This window comes from Dermacentor silvarum, chromosome 1 (assembly GCF_013339745.2).
Source record: "Dermacentor silvarum isolate Dsil-2018 chromosome 1, BIME_Dsil_1.4, whole genome shotgun sequence".
In the NCBI taxonomy this organism is placed as follows: Eukaryota; Metazoa; Arthropoda; class Arachnida; order Ixodida; family Ixodidae; genus Dermacentor; species Dermacentor silvarum.
Genome location: NC_051154.1, coordinates 212,768,755 through 212,790,950, shown reverse-complemented (window position 1 = coordinate 212,790,950; position 22,196 = coordinate 212,768,755). Strand labels below are relative to the sequence as shown.

At 44.2% G+C, this 22,196-nt stretch overlaps 1 protein-coding gene across 1 annotated transcript in view; it reads left to right on the top strand.

Moving 5' to 3' along the window:
- The first annotated feature begins 16,713 nt into the window (after positions 1-16,713).
- Positions 16,714-22,196, top strand: part of LOC119436741 (tachykinin-like peptides receptor 99D) — a 128,491-nt gene continuing 123,008 nt past the window's right edge. Inside the window, exon 1 of the mRNA XM_037703724.2 lies at positions 16,714-17,580. Within this exon, the coding sequence (XP_037559652.1) occupies positions 16,714-17,580 (867 nt within the window). The remainder of the gene's footprint in view (positions 17,581-22,196) is intronic.

Below are 22,196 nucleotides of genomic sequence, written 5' to 3'. Positions count from 1 at the left end.
CAATTCTAAGACCGACGAACGCGCTCTTGTGCTGTTGCCACAGCGAAGTGCTATTCAAGGTTTAAATTGTTGGGTCTAATGTCTTAAAACTGTACAGTGGGTTATGAGGGACGCAGTAATAGAGGGCCCCGCATTATTTTTACCATTTGAGCTTCTTTACCGTGCGCTTTATACACATCACATGCGTGCGGTGAACCAGATAAGGACATATCACATGTGCCATTAACTTCCCTTTCGTTATGACCGGCAGAGGCGAGAACTGTGGGTCAAATTTAGAGAAACGGAGAGTCCTGTACTCTCTTTAGGGACTATTCTTGCACCATGGTCTTCTCCAGGCAGTGCATAAGGAAATAGGTGCTATAAGAATTTTTTTCGTTTCTTGTCAACATTACTTCGAAGTACTGCGTATGTGCTTTAACTTTATTTTTATTTATTTATGTTTTCGAGTAAATTTCCTCACTCAGAGTGCCTTACCCCATATATGTATAAGTGAAAGAAGTAGCAGTAAGCACGTGCTTCCAACCACTCTACCCGATCTCTTAGCTGAATATTTCTACTTGCACCGATATATAAGTACACGAGCGTTTTTTTATTTACCCCCATCGAGACGCCGCTGCTGCGGCCGGGAGTCGAACGTGCGACCTCGTGGCAAGCAGCACATCGCCATAGCCACTGAGTCAACGTGGTGGTTTATTCAACTTTTGATGCAGAAAACTTCCTGCATCTTCACCGTCACTACACCGTGACAATTGTATTTAGACCTTACAGCTTATGACTTCTTTTACTGGTGTTCTGTATCCACCAAATTGTGAGCCCGTCTCAGAAATACTGGTTGTATTGCGAAAGCATCGTTTTATTCCCCGGGATATTCATTTCGGCGATAGTGGACTTGCTGTTCCCCTTCGACATGCTCAAATATTACCAAACAGAAAGTATAACAAAGATAACAATATCACTGATCCTTGCGAAGGGTGGTGATCAATGACTTATTTCAAGGTGCATGCGTCAGAGTCAGCTATGCCTAGTATAGCAATCTCGAATACGATTAACAATCTATTGCTTTCTTTGCAAATAATTATATCTGGACTGATGCAAGAACGTTGCTCTAACCATGACCAGGATTCCGAACGGGCCAGTTTCTACGAGATTAGGTGCGCATTGTTGAATATCGAAGACCACACTCATGTGATTCTAGTTTTCAAAGCTTCCAGCGCATGCCTCGTTTCAGTTTGTCCTCCTGTCCTTTTTTATAGGCACTGACGGCCATTTGCCGACCTATTTGGAACTGTAAGTCTCAAAAAGAGCCATGGAAGTGTTTTTGCAGTACCGGGGGCAAGTATTTTTAGGTCGTTTGAAGCTGATGCATGAAAGGATCTCGAGCGCTATTTGATACATCGTACCATTGAGGCGCCGTCAGGTATGAACACTGTACAGAGGTCCATTTATAGTATTCTGTAGATATGCCCTAATGTACATAAGCCTGCCTCTGGAATTCAGTCTGCTCGATCTAGAAGGATGAAAACGTGGAGCCCGTTAGGCCGCGTCGAAGGCCGAGTTCAACAGTAGAAGCCACAGTTAAAAGTTTCCCGCCGCAGAGTGGGCAGGCCCTTTGAGCTGTTGACGTCGAGCCCAGCTGAGACAATTGTCTTGTTTTGTTTTTTCTATGCTGTCGGCTCATGCTCATTATAGAGGATTGGCCAAAATTCGGATGGAATTAGAAGGTTTTTTAGTACTGACAAAAAAAGAACAGAAACATTTCAGGAATAATCCAAGGAATAAAAATAACATAAAATGCTATAAATTTATAAAGAAGATTGCATTGAAAAATTTTAACAATTTTCAACGTCTGCGCAAGCATATCTGTGACAGTGGATGTCCAAGAGAGGAAGTTCCCAGAAAACGAATTTCGGTTTCTTTGTAATCTTCCTCGGTCGCATGGATTGTGTGCTCATCCTTCTTATGTGTTCGCCTATTACCGTGAATCTCAACACCACTGCTGTTAGTGCTGAGTCTTCCGGCTTCTGACACTTTGGGGTGGTAACTACAACCACTCACTTTATCGACAACATTATATTTGAAAGCCGCTTGACACACGTTTAGCTGGCTTAGTTTTTTTCGCCCTTTTCAGTTTTTGTCAACATGCTATTCGTTACCTTTTGTCAGTGCAAACGTGGTCATTAAAACAGGGGGAAGCTCCAGTTGTGCTTTCGTATGAGCAAACATGCTCTACCATCTGTGATGGGCTCACTACCCGAGTCGTTTTGATGTCCTCCGTCACTTGTATCACAGAGCGATTTGCGAGCGTTTTATAAATAAAGCAGCAGTGCCCGCGAGAATTCAAACTCCAGGCCCACAGATTGTCAGTCAAAGACTCTACCTCTAAAGCACTCTGTCGATGCTGCAACATAGAATGCTGTGCCTGGACAATACTGTGCCTGACCTCTTTAGCGCTCATTAAGTTGATTGGCTGACGCCGCTCTCTTCAACATATCCATAAACCAGCGCCAACGAAATAAATTGAACGAAGTCAGTGGCGAGAATCGAAAGGCGTGACACGAAAAGAGGAGAAAGAATCAGTCGTGTCTCTCCGCTTCTCTACCATCCGGGGAGAGCCATTTGCACAAACTACGACGATTGGGGCTGAGTAGAAGCACCACTGAATAACTTGTTCCTTTCCTGGAAAGAATGTTGCACGCGTGCATCTGCAAATGTTTACTACGAGTGATACAGCACGGAACAATGCAAGACTTACTGCGCCTAATATTGCGTGAACTATCCTGTCAAGGCTTTCCGGTACGGGCGAAATTGCAACTTTTTTTTTTAATTGTCATTGATGAGACAGTGAGCGTGCTTCGCTCCATCAGTTCAAACAAACCTATCAAGGGTGGCCTTCATATTCATATTCTGTCACGGCTTATACAAGCTGCATCTTGTAAAGAAGTTGGCGTCGCAACGTATACTGCAGTCAGAAAGCGCTTCATCACTTTTCGAAGCTTTTAACAATATTCTCTGGTAACCAATTGTTAAAAATTTGTGTAACATGACGTCACAAAGACAACAAAATGCCACGACTCGCTGAAACACCGGAGGGATCGAAAGTAAGTGAGGTGAAGCCAAGCTCTCCCGCCCGCCCAAGCCAGCATGCCAAGTGTCGATAGATAACGCCACTGCATACGCAATATGGCGGCGCCTATTAAAAAAACGTTCAATAAGGTGATTAGGTCAGATTAATCAGGCGGCAGACTCAAGACAGGGGTTAGTGCAGATAGCAGGCAGAGGCTTTCATTCTTCGAGTGGGCATGCAAGAAACTCATGACGAATGTTACGATTGTGATGGTTAATGGCGGTAAACATCCGAAAGCAAAACACGGGCTTTAAATGACGCTGTAGTTGTAGACTCCAAGTTAATTTTGGCAACGAGCAGTTCTGTCATGTGTAGTCAAAGCATGAGTTTTTTTGCGTTTCGCCCCAATAAAAACGCTTAACCTTTCACTCGGCCACGCACAACGCTTGAAACAGCGAAGCTGGGTGATCGTAGCCCAGCATTTTCTAGAAGTGCGCACGAACTTTTCATCTTATTACTCATGATGATGATAATTTCTTTTCGCGCGTCTCGGACTTACGGCCGTCACTGCGCGTTGCATAGCGCAGCTTGCAACACCGACACCACGTTCCAATGCCGACAACGCGTTCCAGCCGACCCGCTCCGTGAATGCGTCTCTCTCTCTCTCTCGCTCTCATAGCGCGCAAAACCTCTTCACCTCGCAGAGCACGAGCGCGCGAACGCACCAGCTGTGTACGAAGACGACACTCGAACGCAATCATATGGTTCGCATACATGCATGTTCGGCAAGCATGGCTGTATAGCCTATATGGTTACGACGCGTGCCTTGGGTCCGGGGGTACGCGGGTTCAAATCCCACCTCAGGAAGAAAGTTAATTGTTAATTTTACTTTTATTTCTTCATAGTTTCTTGATACGAACCACACATTACTGCTGGCTTAAACAGCTTCGCTGTTAAAAGTGCTGCCGCTGTGCGAATTCATACCTGGTACACGACATGGTAGTGATGAGCTAGTCAGTAGAGTACCGGGTGTGATACAGATAGGACCTCGGTTCGATTTGCGTCTCTGCAACTGCTGCAGCTTGTCGATGGAGCCAATGGCTCTTGTCTTCAGGGCAAATCGCCTTATCGAAATGTTGGCTCCAGCGACATTCCTTTTTGGACTACTGCTAATCACTTCAAGCTTCCATCTTCCTGTCAACTTCTTGTTTGCACTACTACAGCTCGTTATAAGCTTTGTGGTCTTCTTTTTTGCTTTCTTACCTTTCAAGCTGCGAAGAGCTGGATGTGAGCTACCTCGTTTCCATAATACCACGCCGCAAAATTTTGTGGGGCGTGGGCTCTGCGAGAAAGCTAATTTATGCTTAGTTTTGGCATACAGTCTGTAAACGACTACTGCAGTATTTGTGGTATGTGCACTGCTACAGTTCGCAAATTAAATTTCTAGGCGATGTGTCCAAGATTCTAGGAAATGCGGCACTATTGCAGAAGCCGCGCCCAGTACTGTTTCGTGGCCGGCGTACATGTTTTTAGCCACCTAAGGCAATTCGGAGAAAATTCTGCCTTCATTCAAAGAATGCTGACAGATGCTTATGTATTGCAGTGTAAGAAAAATGAATTAATTGTTTGAATCTGCCGACATTAACGTAACCATGTTCATAATTACTCTGACTATCAAACACATTATCCGGACGACCATGCGCACAAAGTCGGATGATGAAAATGTTTAGAGATTCAAAACATTCAGGAATACTTCTTCGCACCAAATAAATGAATCTACTTAACAGAAGAGATATAGCTCGTTTATACAGGTAGGTTTAAACAAATGGTCACACTTTGAACGTAGACAAGAAAAATAACTCTTTCCGTGTCTTCCTTGTCCTCGTGCAAAGCGTGCGCTTTATTAAACTGGCAAACCTATGGTCGAATACAGCGCGGTGATTCACGCCGCAAGTTTCTGTAGGCTGTGTACGGTCTTTCTCCGTGCAGGCGGACGCGCATTGACACCGACTGTCACTGCAACGGCGTGATATCGGGCATATAATACACAGCCTAATATGAGCCGGACTCAGTTGTGCGCGCCCGCGAGCGAGTATTGTGAGTGCCGAAGAGATTTGCCCTAACCGACAGCTCCTTTGTTCTCGATCCCATAGAATTCTCGCAATGAAATGTTTTGTCTCCTGTTGCGAACCTTTCTGGCAAACGGACACCTGACCTTTCGCTCAAAATCGACGTTGAAAATACCTGTTCACTGACCTCTCACCCGTCACAGGAAAGGTTACCGCTAGCAAGGGATCCCCTTGCTGTACAGCACGAAATTTTCTTTCTAAAATTACGATATATGTATTGCACAGTCGCAAACTGCAGCCTTGTACTCATGCAGACATGATAACGTTTGTCTAGTGCATGCAATAGAGAGAGAGAAGGGGTGAAGGGGGGGGGGACGAAGAATGAGACGACAATAGGGTCGACACAAAATGCCAAGCATTTCATCAGAGTTTTGTCTGGATCCGATGAGCGCTTACAGAAATCCTCGTGCTTGAGGGGCATGACCTCACTAAGAGAGCAAGCCCGCCAGAAGTTGACGCACGCACTCAAGCTGGTGGATACCAAACATGACATTGAAGCATTGGGATAGTTTGAGACTTTATTTTCAATATTTAAAAATAGCATGGAATCTTATTCACGTATAGCCCTGGTCCAACAAGCTGGAGGCTGTACGGAGTCGCTCCGCGTTCTTCACCCTTCGAAATCATCATTGAACATCTATTGTACCCTCCGTGAAATCTAGCCTAATCTTACTCCACTTGCCGCACGCATAGAGTAGTCCAGCATATGTCTTTTTCAAAACATCTATCACCATAATAGCCTACTCGAAGCTTACTGAATTCATCTTTTTACTTTCGTTTCTGCTCGTCTAAGCCACTGTCTGCACGTCCTTTGCCCTCTAAAACACTCCTACATAATATTTTTTTTCTCGCCGATACGTTTCGTCACGGGAACCACCTGCCCGCTTCCGTAGCCGGCATAATTAATCCTAGCGAATTACCATATTTTCTCGTATATAGCCCGCATGAAAAATTAAAAAAAAAAGTGCTTAAATAGTGGGGGTGCGGGTGATCCGCGAATATACGCGAAGGGAGGGGTTCGGGGTCGGCTTCACGGCAACGCGAGGCCTGTCGTGTAGAGTCCGCATTGTCCCCATGCCTGTCGACATAGACGTGTGTTAAGCCAATAAGAGGCCAACACAGGTTATTGCCTGATCCATATTCACAGTGTGGTTCATGGCCTGGTTAGACGCTTTTCGGCATGGTGGAAGAAAAATGCTTTTCGGTATCGGTGTTCTGTGCTTTTCGCACGCTTTTCGCACGAGTCCGGTGCCGTTTTGTGTACGCCAAGTTTGCACAGTTGGCCAGCCTTAGGCATCATGAATGTGTCTCGGCGGCAGTCTTTCACAGTGAAAGAAAAACTGAAGGTCATAGCCGCTGCTCAAGAAATCGGCAACAGAGCTGCTGCGAGATGGCTCCGAAGACGATTAAGTCTTTGAGAGTGGCGATGAAGCCTCGGATGGCAGCAGTGAATCGGACGACAGCGCTGACAACGTTGGGGTGGTCGTTTTGAAATAAATTTGTTTTGAAAACGAAATGATGGCTGCGCGTAGTTGTAACTTCCTAGTTCTCATTTTTTTCGGATAAGCGTGCGGGTTATACGCGAGGTTATTTTTTTCTTTTTCGTGGAGTTCAAAGTTAGGGGTGCGGGTTATATGCAAGGGCGGGTTATATGCGCAAAAATGCGGTACATGCCACACTAAGGAATTGTCTTTAACGTTTTTACGCGTTTCTTTCTGTTGTGTCGTATTTTTGTAGTTTCGCTCCTGTATTTGCAACGCACTGAGCATCTTATGTACCTGTCTTTGGCATTGTGCCTGCTTAAAATGCTCTAGCTTTTTTATTCCTTTTTGTTTTCTTTTTGCTTAGTTAGGGTGAGTTTTGATTATGTGCTTTCAGTCAACATCAATCGTTTGTTTGGACATTTAGCATACAGTTTTTTTGTTTCGTTGACAGTGTCCTGTTTTATATGTGAGTATTAGACGCGTGTTAACAATCCTCGTTTATTTCCCTCCTACCCTCCATATTGCTCCATGACCCGAGGGTATTACCAACAAACAATCAAACAAATAAATACTCACAATTCACTAACTGCATAGAACCATTAATAACACACACCACTGATCACTCTGTTAACGTAATAAATTACAGGCAAGTTACGAGTACTCTAAAAACCCAATTTACATTCCTGATTTTATGTCCTCTTCAAGGTGTCTTGTTTCCAGGCAGCAACGCTCTGTTCATGCGTTTGCCACTCGCCTGTTCCAACTTTTGTGCTGTTCTTTTCAAAGATGTTATCTTGGCTGGGATTTCGATCTTAGAGTAGCAAATGCCGTTACGGCCTTTCGAGGTTCTAGGCCATATTCCTAGGTTCATTGACTTCACACTACCACATCTTTGCAAAAGAGAGCACTGGCGTATTCCGACTATGATTCCGATTTTTAAAATTAATTCTGCACGATAGATTTGTGCATCAGTTGCACCTACTTCTTCCCCTAGTTATTCTCCTCTAGACTTTCGTTGTAAAGAAACTATCATTTCTGTGAAAAAACAACAAATAAACTGGTAAAGTAGTTCAAGAATCTCGTTCGAGAAATTGCCCACGTAAAGGTCCGTGTAATAAAGTTACCACAGCAGAAAAGTAATGCGAACGCAAGCCATTTTCAATAAATTTTTGCAAAAGGTCGGAACGGCAAGAGACAAGATGAAGAGAGGCGGGCTATAGTGGCGTCCGCCTTTTATTAGAGGGTGCTCTCAAAACGTTGTGCCTACCAGGACGGGAGTCCCTGAAGGAATATTACTGCCCTTTGATCAGAGAAGCTTGAAAGTAAATGTATTATACAAAATACACGCTTCATTCCTTAGATGGGCGAATATATATATATATATATATATATATATATATATATATATATATATATATATATATATATATACTAGAACTTTCGCAGAGGTAACTTATCATTCGAATTGCTGTTAACCTAAGCGTAAAGTCAAGTAAGCGTCCTCTATGTGATTTCAACCCGAACCAAGACTATTCAACACAACCACATCTTCCTCGTGTCGACTCTCGTACGGCGAACAAAGGACCTATAGCATGAAACTATTCCAATGTTTTTATTCTAATCTCTTGACGTCAAATTTACGTAACCGCCGACGCAAGCATTGAGCCGTGACCCGCAGCGTTATTTGAAGTACCCAATCAAACGCTCTCCACGTTTACACGAGGTGACCTTTGTTTGATTTCAAAGCGAATAATACTGCCCACTTTGACAGGTTTTTCCTATCTAATTGACCGACAACAGGCGAGGAACACCCAGAAATAGAGAGGGTTTTGGCAGGGCAAAGCAAGCGCAATGAAGTAGATAAGCGGAAGAGGAGGGTGGTGCCGGCGTCTGAGATTGGCCCGCTTCCCCGTGTTTAGGTTGCGGTGGCTGGTAGAAAATCCCGACGGCGTGCAACGGTAGGTCAAAAATGTCGCTAAAACGGATTTTCAGTGAAGTAGAGGTGGCAGAGTGATGTCGTATACGTGCTGAAAATACTCGACAACGTTACACTGCGGCGCAGGAATTGTTGTTATATGCAAATAAACCCGTTCTCTCCAGCAGCTCCCAGCAGACAATGCCATAGTGATCGGTAGGAAGACATTTTCTATTTCTTTCGCAACGGGGCAGTCTTCGGCTATTCCTAAAAAACTTCAGTTTTGTTCAGCACATTAATGCATCTTTAATGCGTTCACGTCATTTTGACGTGGTGAGTTTTCGCGGTTTTGTGACGTCACGTGACAGAAAATTGAAGTGGGCGCAGTGCGAAAATTTTTGACCAGTAGCGGAGGGCTAATGACAAACAAGGTGTGGAATCACAAATAATTACTTTTATTTTGTTCGGTCTAACCATGCATAATCAGTGTGCACACGTCATTCAGATGTGGAGCTTTCACGGTTTTCGTGACGTCGTGTGACAGACAGAAGAAGCGGGGGTAGCGCAAAAAACTGTTGACCAATCGGGGAGGGCAGATTGCATAAATAGAATAAAAACAGTTAGGAATAGTTTTACGTTATAACGCCCCAAATGTCCAGTTACGAATAAAAACTCCTGCCCTCTGCCCCCCATCCCCCCCCGCCCCCTTTTTTAAAGATATTTGTCTTGTGATTTCAAGTTTTTCGTCGATTGCGGGAACTTTTCTCAGGGTATCACTCTCACGGACCTAGCATTTGTCTTCGACCGATCTAGCCCCCAGTTCCGTATAGGCACACCGCGATCGCATCAGTAATAGCGTAGCAAAAGGGCGTACGGCAGCGCCAGTTCGATGGCACGAAGCTTCACACGTATATACAGTCGTTATCCGGCGAGGCACAGGCGCGACTGTATAAAGCCGAGGGCCCGTAACTTCGCGCCCCATAAATCAGAAAGTTAATCCAGTCTTCAGTGACAGTGCCACCAATTATACTATAGGCTATGGCGTCTCAAACGCCGAACTATACCAGAGCACAATCGATCAGCTGGCGACGGAGCAGTGATCGCTTTCTTTTTCTCTCTGGCACGCCATTACACTTCCTTCGTTCGGCGTTTGTGCCGAACAATGTCGCTACAGCGGCCGAGGGGCTTATTACAAATGTTGAAAATCAAAGCACGCTCCGCAGCCGAGAAGTGGGTCAGAACAAACGTGGGAGGAACCAGATAGTGTCCAGATAAAAAGATAAATAAAAAGAAATGGAAAACAGAACGATAATGATCAATAACAAAGAAACGCTAGTGACGAACGATAAATGTCATCTAAGCCGTCACGCAACGTCAAACGAGTTTCGGTCAGTTGAGAAGCATTGCAGGTTACCAGGTCAAACAAGATATCGCGTTGGCGAAAGAGAAAGTCGCCCGTCATAGTTGACGGAAATCCCAACTGCCGTAGTACTGAGCACGCGCATCCCATTTAGCCGGATAAGAGGGTTAGCTAATAATTTGTGACTAGCGTCTTTCCGCACATAGCTTACGTACGAACGCTCCAACATGTCGGATTAGCCACATACTCGGGAATTTGGGACACCGAGTTAGTTCGTCTGTTCCGCTTCCACCACGAATCATTCGAACATTCTTCTTGCCTTCTTAGCATTCATTGCATCTCTTCAGTGTCTCCTTTGAGGAGATTGCCCTGCCCACTTAATTCTTTTCGTAGAAATCCATTTGATATGGTTAGTCCACGACTCGCCTCCATGTGTTGTTTTCACTGAATTATTCACGTGATTTGCACTTCCGTGGCAATCATGGGCTTTGATGAGAGTTCAAGGTGATGTTTCGTTACTAGCTAAAAACAAAGTTACCCTTAATATCTGTGTTTTGTTAATTTTCGAGCATAAGATTAGCGGAATACCTTGCATTTTTTACTATATGCACCTCCTGTTATTTGTCTATCGATGATCATAATAGCGAGTGTAATTTTATCATAAAGACACCGTTTATGGGGTACCTATTAAATTTCACCGAAATAATACGGCATCTGTTTTATTTTGTTTATTTCTTCTTACATAGATTTCCAAGTGGAACGCTCTTCCACTGCACTCTTTTAGTTTGCTGTGGAGATACTGTATTTCTATTTTTTAGCTAAAAAATGACCTTCCAATGCCATTTTTTTTCACGCTATCATCACGATAGTTTCTTCGGCTTTTCAGAAACGTCTTATTCATGATTATACACGTCGCGAACGCGAAGTTTAAGGAATGTTTCCGTGAAAACACAACATGCAATGAAGCTTCCTCGATGTTAAATATGAATTGAAATAGCTAGTATATTTCTAGCAGTGTATTAGTGTATACGCTGGCTGCTCTTTCCCCCTTTGCATAAGCGCAACTTTTTTGAGAAACGGGAACGTGATGAGGTTCAGTGGGTGCATTTCTTGGCACCCGAAAAACATGCTGGTTCTAGTTGTACCTTAATAGACACGAAAACGCAGAAAAAGAACACGTAATGCCATTGCCTCTATACGTATACATAAAACGTATAAATGTGAAAGCACGAAAGACTGATTGCCACATAAATGGATGAAGATTGAAACAGTATTCGTCCGGCGATATTTCGCAGCCTATGCCACTTACAGCATCTTTGTCCTCTGTACCTATGTTTACACAGTGTGGCAGACAATTAAACACGGGCACGTGTATTCAGTGGCCGCCCGGCTAATTATGAGGCGAATCCGTTCCAAACTGCATCAAGGACTACTGTGGTCGCAAGAGGGGCTGCTGCGACAACACGATTCTCTGTCGCCACAGGAGACACGAACTCATCGCCATGGCAGGATCTGAGGCCATAAGAAAGGAGCTCATATCGGCTATACTAGAGAGCTGCACTGTTACAGAAGTTAACTAACAAAGCGCTACAAAGCAGTGGTGCGATGGTGGGGCGGGCCGCAGGGTGTCGTGACCTTGTCTTGTCTTTTATTTGAAATTACCCCTTAAGACATCTTTTGTATCTATCTGGGGACGCGCATTGTTGGCAGACCGTCTGCAACATCCACACATATATTTTCTAATTCGTGGAATCGCGACCCTGTTTACCCTGTTTTTGCATAGTTGAACAGTGTTACTCCAGGACTTTGCATTTATGTTTTTTTTCTTGAAATGTATTTTTGTATACAGGGTGTGAAAGGGCCAAATCCGACAACCACTCTGCTGCTTCGGTAACTAACAGGACGATTTCCCTTGCGTGTAACCCCTGACCAAGGTCGGTGCACTGACAGAAACTGTTGGACAACAAAGCATATTACCCTGAAGCGGGGAAAAAATCTTTTTCACTCATTTATTGTATGGCCCGTTGAACAACCCTACGGTATATTATATACCGGGTGTTTCGGCGAATACTTTGAAAACATTTTAAAGGTTGCCTGTGGCAGGTAGCACAATTCTAGTTCATGAGCCTGTCTACTCGAAGAGGCGGACATTACTTGCACAAAACATTGAAATGCATAATCGACTAATTAACAGAAAGTCACTTTTTAAGTGTTAAACTAATTACCGTATGACTCATATTGCCATTGAGTTCCCAAGGCGGATCCTCTTGGAACGAATTTGCAGGGTGATATCAGTTTCGAGATATTAATGCCTGAATTTTGAGGAGAAATGAATTGGTGTTTTCGTTACTTTTGTGCTTCAATGCATAAAACAACGTTTTGTTAAGAAAGTAACGGGAACGCCAATGCACACGTATACATACATATATATATATATATATTATATAAACACTTATAAACGTAACTAGGAAATTAACCGGAGAGACCGAAAGTAACCAATTTCGTCGGCCTTTCCACTCCGTGAGGATGGTTAACCAGCGAAGCTCAAACGTGCGGCCCCTGGGTTAATCCCGAGGTTCATCAAAGCATTTCTCAATTCTGAGGTTACACACACGTTCAGCTGCGACGGAGAGAACGACGCAGTCCACCGTTGTCGCTTGCGTTCGATGTCTCGAGTTTGCTCGGCGGCGTGGTTAGCAGCATTCGCCTGCAGAGCGTGCCAAGCTCGGGCACGAGACAACGAGCCAGCTGCGGAAGAAGACGACGTCGCTCGAGCCAATGCAGACGATGATAATTTTCTATACACAGGCGATTTCACCTAGCCATATACGATTTCGCCTAGAAATATCAAGCTTCGCTTTAAAATTCACTGTTTCACGCACTTGCAGAGTAACTACAGCATTAGTGAAAGCTCTTGCAGGCTTTTTTTTGTGTGTGTACGTGTAGTTTGATGGCAGGGCTAAAAATGAGGTGGCTGGCCATGATTAGTGCAGAAAGAGTCCATGTTAGCTAACCTTAACTATTGGCAAGAAGTAGCATATGGTATCACGGACAGGCACAATTTTTTTTTGTCTTACTAAAGCTCTGACTCCTGGTCTCCTTGAGTATCAAAATGAGTGTAAACAGACGCTGATATGGCTTAGCAGACGTCCACAACTCCGTTTATATGTAATCCCAACATGTCATCATCATCATCACCTGGCTATATTTTAAGTCCACTGCAGGCCGACGGCCTCTCCTGCGATCTCCAATTACCCCTGTATTGCACTAGCTGACTCCAACTTGCGCCTGCAAATTTTATAATTTCATCACCCAACCTAGTTTTCTGTAGTCCTCCAACATATAAATTTGGATGAATACGCTATAAGGGCGCAGTTTGCAAATGGCGATAATACTTAAAGAAATATTAATATTCAGAAGATTCGAACATGGTGCGCTCTTCTTGATATGGACATCTTCATACTTCAACAGTTCACGGAAACATAACACTTGATACGCACCTTCATGGCAATAAATCACAGGCCCATAAGCACTAAAAACATCATAGGCCCATGGCCAACATATTGGCCCATGTCCTACATAGGGGCTCTCCAGAGATTTCTGGAAGATAGTAATATTGTGGGAAATTACTGAGTCCAGTTTGTAATCCTTTCTATGCCCATAGCCATTCGAATTTCTGTAACCTTACTTGGTGTTTTTTGTATTTAGTGTATGATAGGTCACTATGTGATGGTGATGATGATGAGGTAACTATGTTCCAGGGGTTTTATATGACATCGGTTGTGATTTTTTTATTTATTGTATGGGAGCTGACCTTTCGCTCTAATGTGTTTATGAGCTGATTTGTGAGCAATTGGTCTCTTCTAAATTTGTTTGTGATATGATTTGGTATGAACTGTTCCAGTGCATTTACGTCACGTGACTGTCTGCCTTTTTCAGTATTTTACCTTTCTTGTTCAGTGCTTCATTGCAGGCTTGTTTTACGATTTTAGATCTTTTACGATTTGTATTATTCATGAATTCAATGTTACGAACATTCTTCGGTTTAATCAAATAAAGGACTGAAGCCAACTGAGCAATGCTAGAGGAGACAAATGAACTTCAAGCGGTACGTAATTCCCACCATAGAAGTCCTCATTAGTTTTCCTGGTTATTTGTGTAATTTATTTATTTACATATATTTAGCATAATGGGCAATTTTAACATTCACAAAGCCATAATACGAATCTTTGTTAGCACCGCATGTCTTTCATTTTAATACCTTAAGCACAATTAGAAAGATGAGAGAAAGCCGAATTTTGCGCTGTAAGTAGTACATAGAGACCCAATTTGGTATGAGCACTCGACAAGAAACTGTACTGCTTAGGGAACGTGTCCATGCAGCGGACTGTTACACCTGCAAATTCGACATGATTAAATACGAAGCATTCCTTGGGGCGCACATATAGCACTTTAACAGTATCTATCTATCTATCTATCTATCTATCTATCTATCTATCTATCTATCTATCTATCTATCTATCTATCTATCTATCTATCTATCTATCTATCTATCTATCTATCTATCTATCTATCCGCCTACATCTTGGCGCTCTCATGGTCGTTTTGTCAACTTGGTATGTACCAAAATTGGCGTAGTATGACAAGAGTGTATGACGAACATGAATGATAGGTCATGACATGAATGTTATGACATGCGTGTAATGTAGGTCATGAAACAGCCACCTACGTTTTGGTGCTCTCATGGTCGTTTCGTTAACTTGGTATGTACCAAAATTGGCATGGTATGATAAGTGTGTACGACGAACATAAATGATAGGTCATGACATGAATGTCATGATATGCATCTCATGTAGGTCATGAGACTGCCGCCTAAAATGACAATGACCCAGCGAAAATTGACACTCTAAACCACTGAAATGGGTTCGGACGTGGGTACTAAGTGAAGGGAACACTAAAGGACGATGGTAGAAATCATAGTCATGAGCATGACACAGCAAAAATGACAATGACTCAGTGAAAAAAAATTAACACTCAAAAACCACTGAAATGGGTTCGGACGTGGGCACTAAGTGAAGGAAACATTAAAGGATGGTGGTAGAAGTGATAGTCATGAGCATGACTCAGCAAAAATGACTATGATCTCAGCGAAAAAAGACTAAAACTCAAAAACCACCGGAATGGGTTCGGACGTGGGCGCCAAGTGCATAGAGGAACACTTAAAGGATGGTGGTAGAAGTCATAGTCATGAGCATGACTCAGCAAAAATGACAGTGACTCAGCGAAAAAAAGTTAACACTCAAAAACCACTAAAATAATAATTGTTTTGTCATATTTAGTATATGGGGTGATCATTCTGAAGTTCCCCATAAATATTCAAAATCGCCTGCGGCATATAGGACAATTCTTGTCCTTGAGCTGGATTACTTGAAGAGGTGGACATTACTAGCACGAGAAATAGAAACACATATTAAATTAACAAAAATTCACTAATAAACTTCTTAATTACCTTATAACACATATTGCAATTTACGAAGTGTAGCCGCTGAGATTGGCGAGGTTTACCTACTTGAAATGAATTCCCAGAATGATACGCCATCCAGATAAAGTTGTCTGGAACGCCCTGTATACTCGTGCGTTCCTCCTATCAAACGTCTTTCATTGCTTCCTTTAAATTCCAACTGCAACTAAACTTGGAACCTTACGAAAAAAGCCTAGTTTCAGATACTTTAGATATAGAGCACCCTCCGTTTATATTTGAAATGTACATGTGGATACGTCACGAAAAGTTGGCCAAAATAGGCGTTTTTTAATACCGAAACTGAAGCAAACGCCGCCATTACAAGTATGAATTGAATTTTTTTACGTTATTACGGAATAACCATCATTGGCTGGATAATATAGTAAGAATCAGTGCGTTAAGCGCAAGATCATTTGAAGGCTACATATATGCAGTCGAAACGATACGTGTCCATTGTGCTTAATTGTTCTAAAACGATTGGGATGCTTCCGCAAGTATGCTCTTGCATTCACCGCATGCCATACTGACGCGCTCTGAGCCCGTCTGCTTCAGCATGTAATAACTTTTCACAAGGTGCCTATGCAAAGGTTGTCTCGAACCTTCCATGCTCTGCACCGTATACTTTCCAGGGAACGTAATCCGGTATGCACGCTTGCTCATAGGCTAATTACATAATACATTTCCGCGTGCGCACAATTTTTTCTTGTCCTCGAAAGAGAGGGCCACGTGAAACTGGCCACAGGTATTGCCAATTGTTTGGTTCAAGTCTGTAGAGCAGATGCGATGGAGATTCCAGACGGGCCGCCCCTCCACAGGTGCGAGTGGGGAAAACTCTCCCTTCCACGGTAACTGCGCGAACGGAGCGGCGGGGGCAGCACGGTCGCGGGCGGGCCGGCAACGCGGGAACTCCCGCGCGCATCTTCTCTCCTTTTATCCACGTGGGTTCAAACTCCGAAGGAGCGCGGAGCGGTGGACGCGCGAGTCACGTGGTAGCAGGCTCTCCCGATTTCTCTCCCCTGCGGGACGACTCGCGGCGGATGCGGGTGCGCTTGTGGAACAGTCGTCGCAGACTCTCCCCAATGCGCCGGCGGCAGCGTTCCGGCGAGCGAGTTATCGGCCCGGACGGGAAGAGAGCCCACGGAAGGATGCGTACCGCGCGCGTTTCGCACCGCGCGTCGCCGTGGCGAGCGATGCTACCAGGTCGACAGTAAAGTAAAGCGGTCTACAGGGCGTTTCCGAAATGGAAGTCGTTCAGTATTATGAGCTGTCAAGTTTCAATGACAGCCTGTCAGACGGCGTCGACAACTCGAGCTTGCTACAGGTGAGCGTTGTCATCGCGGCGAACGCAAGCGGTGACGTGGACACGGCTGCCAACGGCTCTGGCGCTCTGAACAGCATCAGCAGTAGCGGCAGCAGTAGCAGCCTGTACGAGGTTCCGGTGGACATCGTTGTGCTACTGTCTTTCTGCTATGGACTGGTCTCTTTGGTAGCCATACTGGGAAACGTGCTCGTCCTGTGGATCGTGGCATCGTCGCGGCGCATGCAGACCATCACAAACCTGTTCATCGCCAACTTGGCCGTTGCCGACGTCATCATCGGTGTCTTCTCGATACCGTTTCAATTTCAGGCTGCACTGCTGCAGCGCTGGGCGCTTCCGTACTTCATGTGCGCCTTCTGCCCCTACGTCCAGGTGGTCTCGGTGAACGTGTCCGTGTTCACCCTCACGGCCATCGCGGTCGAGCGCTATCGGGCCATCACGTCGCCACTCAAGGCTCGCTTCTGCTCCAAGGCGACAGCCAAGCTGCTCGTTCTCATCATTTGGCTCTCGTCGCTGGTCGTGGCGAGCCCCAACGCGCTGGCCCTGCGCGTGGTGCTCGTCGTCGACAAGCTGAGCGGCCTGCGCGAGCGCCCATTTTGCGTCAACGTGGGCATGCGGCCGTTCACCTGGAAGGCCTACAACCACGCCCTGGTCTGCGCTCAGTACTTCCTGCCCTTGGGCGTCATCTGCTACACGTACGGAAAGATCTGGAAGAAGCTCCGCCAGTCCAAGGCGCCCGGCAACATGGAGACCGTGCGCGACGCCAACATTGTGCGCAATAAAAACAAGGTGAGCTCCTTCGCTCTGTAAAAATGAACGAGAAGAAATCACGCCAGAATTCAGAATTAATTGCCCTCATACGATAATAATATGCACTTCTGCACCGTATGCTGTCGGAAGCCTGGCGTGTGTCAGGGTGCTGAGGAGGGCCATCTGGGTCAGGGGGGAGGGGTCATCCTTGACTTGCGGTTAACTTTCTGCGATGATTCCTTTGCCAGGCAGCTAAGTGATGGGAAAGAGGCCGCTCTCCCCCACAACCTAGCCGCCAAGCGCTTCCAGCAACAATGATTGTCGTAACAGCTGGTCATACCTTGCGGTAATGTGTACGAATTTGGTGAAAGTGAGTTTGCAGTGTTTGCGCAGCGTTTGTTTGTGAAGCGTTTCGCACGCATAGCGACTCACTCTCTCCAAGGGCTACTTTTGTTAATAAACTGTCAGAATCATGCATTTCATTTTATCAAATGTGGGGACAGAAGTGCAAGCGAAGGTCCTGATTGAAACGGAGAACGATATAGGCAAGGGTTTTTTACAGCCTACTTTTGAGTTGCGGGACTTTTTGCAAAGCCAAAAACAAGTCATAGTAGTTCGATCTGTATCGCTTGGTTTTGGCAGCACTTGGCAGTACTACAGGAATAAGTGAACCAATCTGAATACCGATTTAATTTACGCTGACATTCAGAGCCTGAACTACAGAAGACACCTTTGTATTTCATTGCTTGCGTCAATGTCCGTTAATTGGACACTGAGAACGGGCAAAAAAATTACCTTTCGTATTTACTGCGAGATTATGCAGCGATTAATCCTATTTGTCCTGGTTGCCAACATGCTGAGCAGGTATGGCCGTTAACTTGATTCAGTGATGTTTATATCAGTAATAAAAATGTAGAATTTTTCGTTTTCTTCAACAGATGTCAAAACTTTCTTTACTTCACAATATTAACACATGTAAGATAGGCCTCGAGACAATTACAATGAATCCCGCAAATGCGTTCCTTAAAAAATAAAAAATAAATATTTTCTTAGTTTACTGCATCATCACGTACCTTGAACTTGCGAGGCATTTCACCGACTGTTCGTATTTCGCTAAAAATTAATTATTTAATGCAATGAATATATCTTTGAAATAACGTCGCTTACAGAAAAATTCACTCATTTATGTTAAGGAAACTTAAGAATGGTTTTTCACCTAATTTTAAATTTCTGAACGCTGTTTCTCTCTGGAGATCGGCAGCGAACTCAATATTCAAGGAAAAGGTCCTGAAAAGTACTTTAAATGCATATATACTTGTAAATACTTAACCAAGCAATGTGAAAACACCGCTTTTCGATAATTAATACAGTTGAGTGAGATTTTCTCACTGTGACATTTCCTCACTTGTGCATCATTTGCCACTTCGAGGTCTTGTTTTCCGCTGTCATTTAATTCATTTTTGGTGTGGCTCTTCAACCGCACACAAACGCGGAGAAAAAAAGTGCGGCATTATGCCTTTTGAAAGGTCGTCTGGATGCACGCGCCCATGCAGTTCGCATAGTCACTCTTTTAGACTAGAATTCAAGGTTCCGACCTACCACTTGATTTCAACTGCTCTGACTGCATCTGCCTTTCCTAAATGCCCTTATCGACTAAGCTGAGTACACGAGGAGGAATTCGTTGTTCATACATTATGCCGCCTAAAAGCGGAAGTCAACATGCAGTACGATAATTTACCGTGGTCATGTGGCCGGGCAGACACGAAAAAGTGTCCGGGAACATTTTACCTTCCACTTGGCTCCCGTAAACTGAGACATTTCATCTTTTAAAATGTACGCACTGGTGAAGAAATCCGTATTTCGGAGATTGTGGCGTCTACGAGTGGAAGCTCGGAAACGTGCTGTACGATAATTTACCGTTTCCATGTTGCCGGGAAGAGATGGAAAAGTGTCCCGGAACATTCTACCTTCCACTATGCTGCCGTAAATGGAGACATTTCAGCATTTATAATGTGCGCAATGGTGAAGAAATCCCTATTTCAGGGATTGTGACATCTAAAAGCAGAAGCTCGCGAACGTGCAGTAGGATAATTTACTGTGGTCATGTTACCGGAAAGACATGGAAAGGTGTCCAGGAACATTGTACCTTCCACTTTGCTCCCTTAAACGGAGACATTTCACTTTTTACAATGTGCGCACTGGTGAAGAAATCCCTACTTCGGAGATTGTGACGTCTAAAAGTGGAAGCTCAGAAACGTGCAGTACGATTTTACTGTGGTCATGTGGCCGGCAGACACGAAAAAGTGTCCGGGAACATTTTACCTTTCTTTCCTTCCCGTAAACGGAGCCATTTCTTTTTCCACAGTATGCGCACAGGCGAAGCAATTCGCTATTCATAGATTGTGACGTCTAAAAGCGACGGAAGGTGTGAAATGCACTGTGTGATAATTTACCACGTTCATGTTGCCGGGCAGACGCCGAAAAGTGTCCGGGAACATTTACCATTTCAGAGGCAACGCCCCACCCCTCCCCCTCGCAAGCGTAGGCATTACTTCTTTTAAGTATGCGCAATTACCATTTCCAGACTCACGTATCTCACCGCCCTATTGCCCATTATTGGTGCGCAATATGCTGCACTTCGAGCTATGCTTTACTTTGAAAGAATGAACACAGTGTTGCGAAGAAGAGGAACGCTATAGTGGGCCATCCTTCCCGATGCTTTTCTCGGGGAACGCCGCTCGTGCTGGAAGACCGTGCCCTGCTCTGACGGTCGGCCCAACCGCTGGTGACTAATAAACACTTTTACAACAGTTAAGTTTACTTACTCGATGTTTAATGTGCAAATAAACGATAGCCTTCGTTAACAAGCTGCCGGGCATGGTGGTTTAGTGGCTCTAGCATTGTGCTGCTAAGCACGAGGTCACGGGATGAAATCGCACCCACGGCGGCCACATTTCGATGAGGGCTAAATGCAAAAACGTTCCCAATTATCCAATCGTGGTTGTGGCACGTCAAACCCTACAATAATTTTTTTCGTTACCATGTTTTCGATTAGCTGTAAAAATTTGTGCACATAACTATTTTATTTCCTCGAGTAAAAATTGCTCATCTCAATATTGCGATCAACATCGAACGTGCTATAGTCGTGTGGAAAGCCCGTAATAAGTATGTGCCATTTTACTTTTCATGTCTCCTTCCAGCGACAAATAATTCTGCCCATTGAAAATTTCGTTTTACTACATTTCTTGCGTTTCCAGAATTATGAAAAGCGCACTGCTGCAGAAAAGCTAAAAACATTTTAATTCTACAATGAGTTTTGTGAAGTTTACCGAACGTGGAATCCATGGGAGAACTGTTTTCTCAAATGGGTTCAAAGTGGAACATTTCCTATCTAGTATACTCTGAAGACAGCTATCGATCCACTTGAAGAATATGCTTGATGCAAAACATTGCAGAAATCATTGAAAGAAATGCACCGATTACATGACGACAGACATGGCACTAGAGCAAACACCCCGCCGTCTGCCTTCCAACTCGTTTGACTAGAACACTTTACGCTGGTGGTAATGAAAATTGCAGCATAGTTCCAATCAGCAGTGTTTCAAGATGTATGCGACACCATTTAAATATGAATATTTGCATCAATGCTTTTGTTTTTTATGACTATTTCAGCGTGCACAATTGTGCAAATTGCGCCTGAAGGCGTATACTTCAGTACATTTGTGGAACAAATTACCGACGTATCGTACACCCCCAAAATTAACACTTCAAATGTTACAAAATTCATACTTGCTTCACTGATCCAATGGATACGCAATTTATTTGTACTGTCACAAACATTTTGTTTCTTCACACCTTCATTAAGTCTATATGAACCCATGTAGACTAGGGAACTTTTTAAACCTTTTACGAGAGTTATGATATTGAAGTGTTTATTGAAACCACCGCACCTTGATTTTATAAAGATCCACCCTTCATAAGATGTCCAGTTTTCTACTCTTCCTGCAATAAAATCTTTCGAACTAGAAACTGAATAATTAATTGGTTGATTGATCGATTGATTGATTGTTTGATTGATTGAAATCGATCATCCCAAGAAACACCGGTCTATGGAAGATGCTGTAGTGTGGTCCCCGACCTCATTTTTACCACCTGCAGTTTTTTAACGCGGTACATGAACGTTCTTGCATTCCGCCCCCATCGAAATGCGGCCGCCGCGGCCACGAATTGGACTCTAAAACGCGGAAGCAGTGTCCTGTAATCACAGAACTACCACGGTGGGCAGAAAAGGAAATAACTGACATTTACATTAGGTCACGCGCCAAGATTAATTCTAAACGGCTATGAAGATGAAGAAGCTGGCGAAGAAAGCAGTGACGAAATGAAAGAGTAAGAAAAAAGGGGGAGTTGTGGGGGAGGAGAATAGCATGAGTACAGGCAAACGGGCTCTAACCGTTTCCTTTTTGTATATTTTTCACGTGACGTCATATAGTCCCCGGGTTTAGATCATGCGACGTGATGAGGAACGGGGAAAATTGTTGCCTGTAGGTGATGGGTCGCTACACTGTGGTGTGCGACTCTCAAGTCACCCGTGAAACAGGATGGAGAAGGCTCGGCGGCGTAAATTTTGCCCTTCGTACCTATATCGGCTTTTG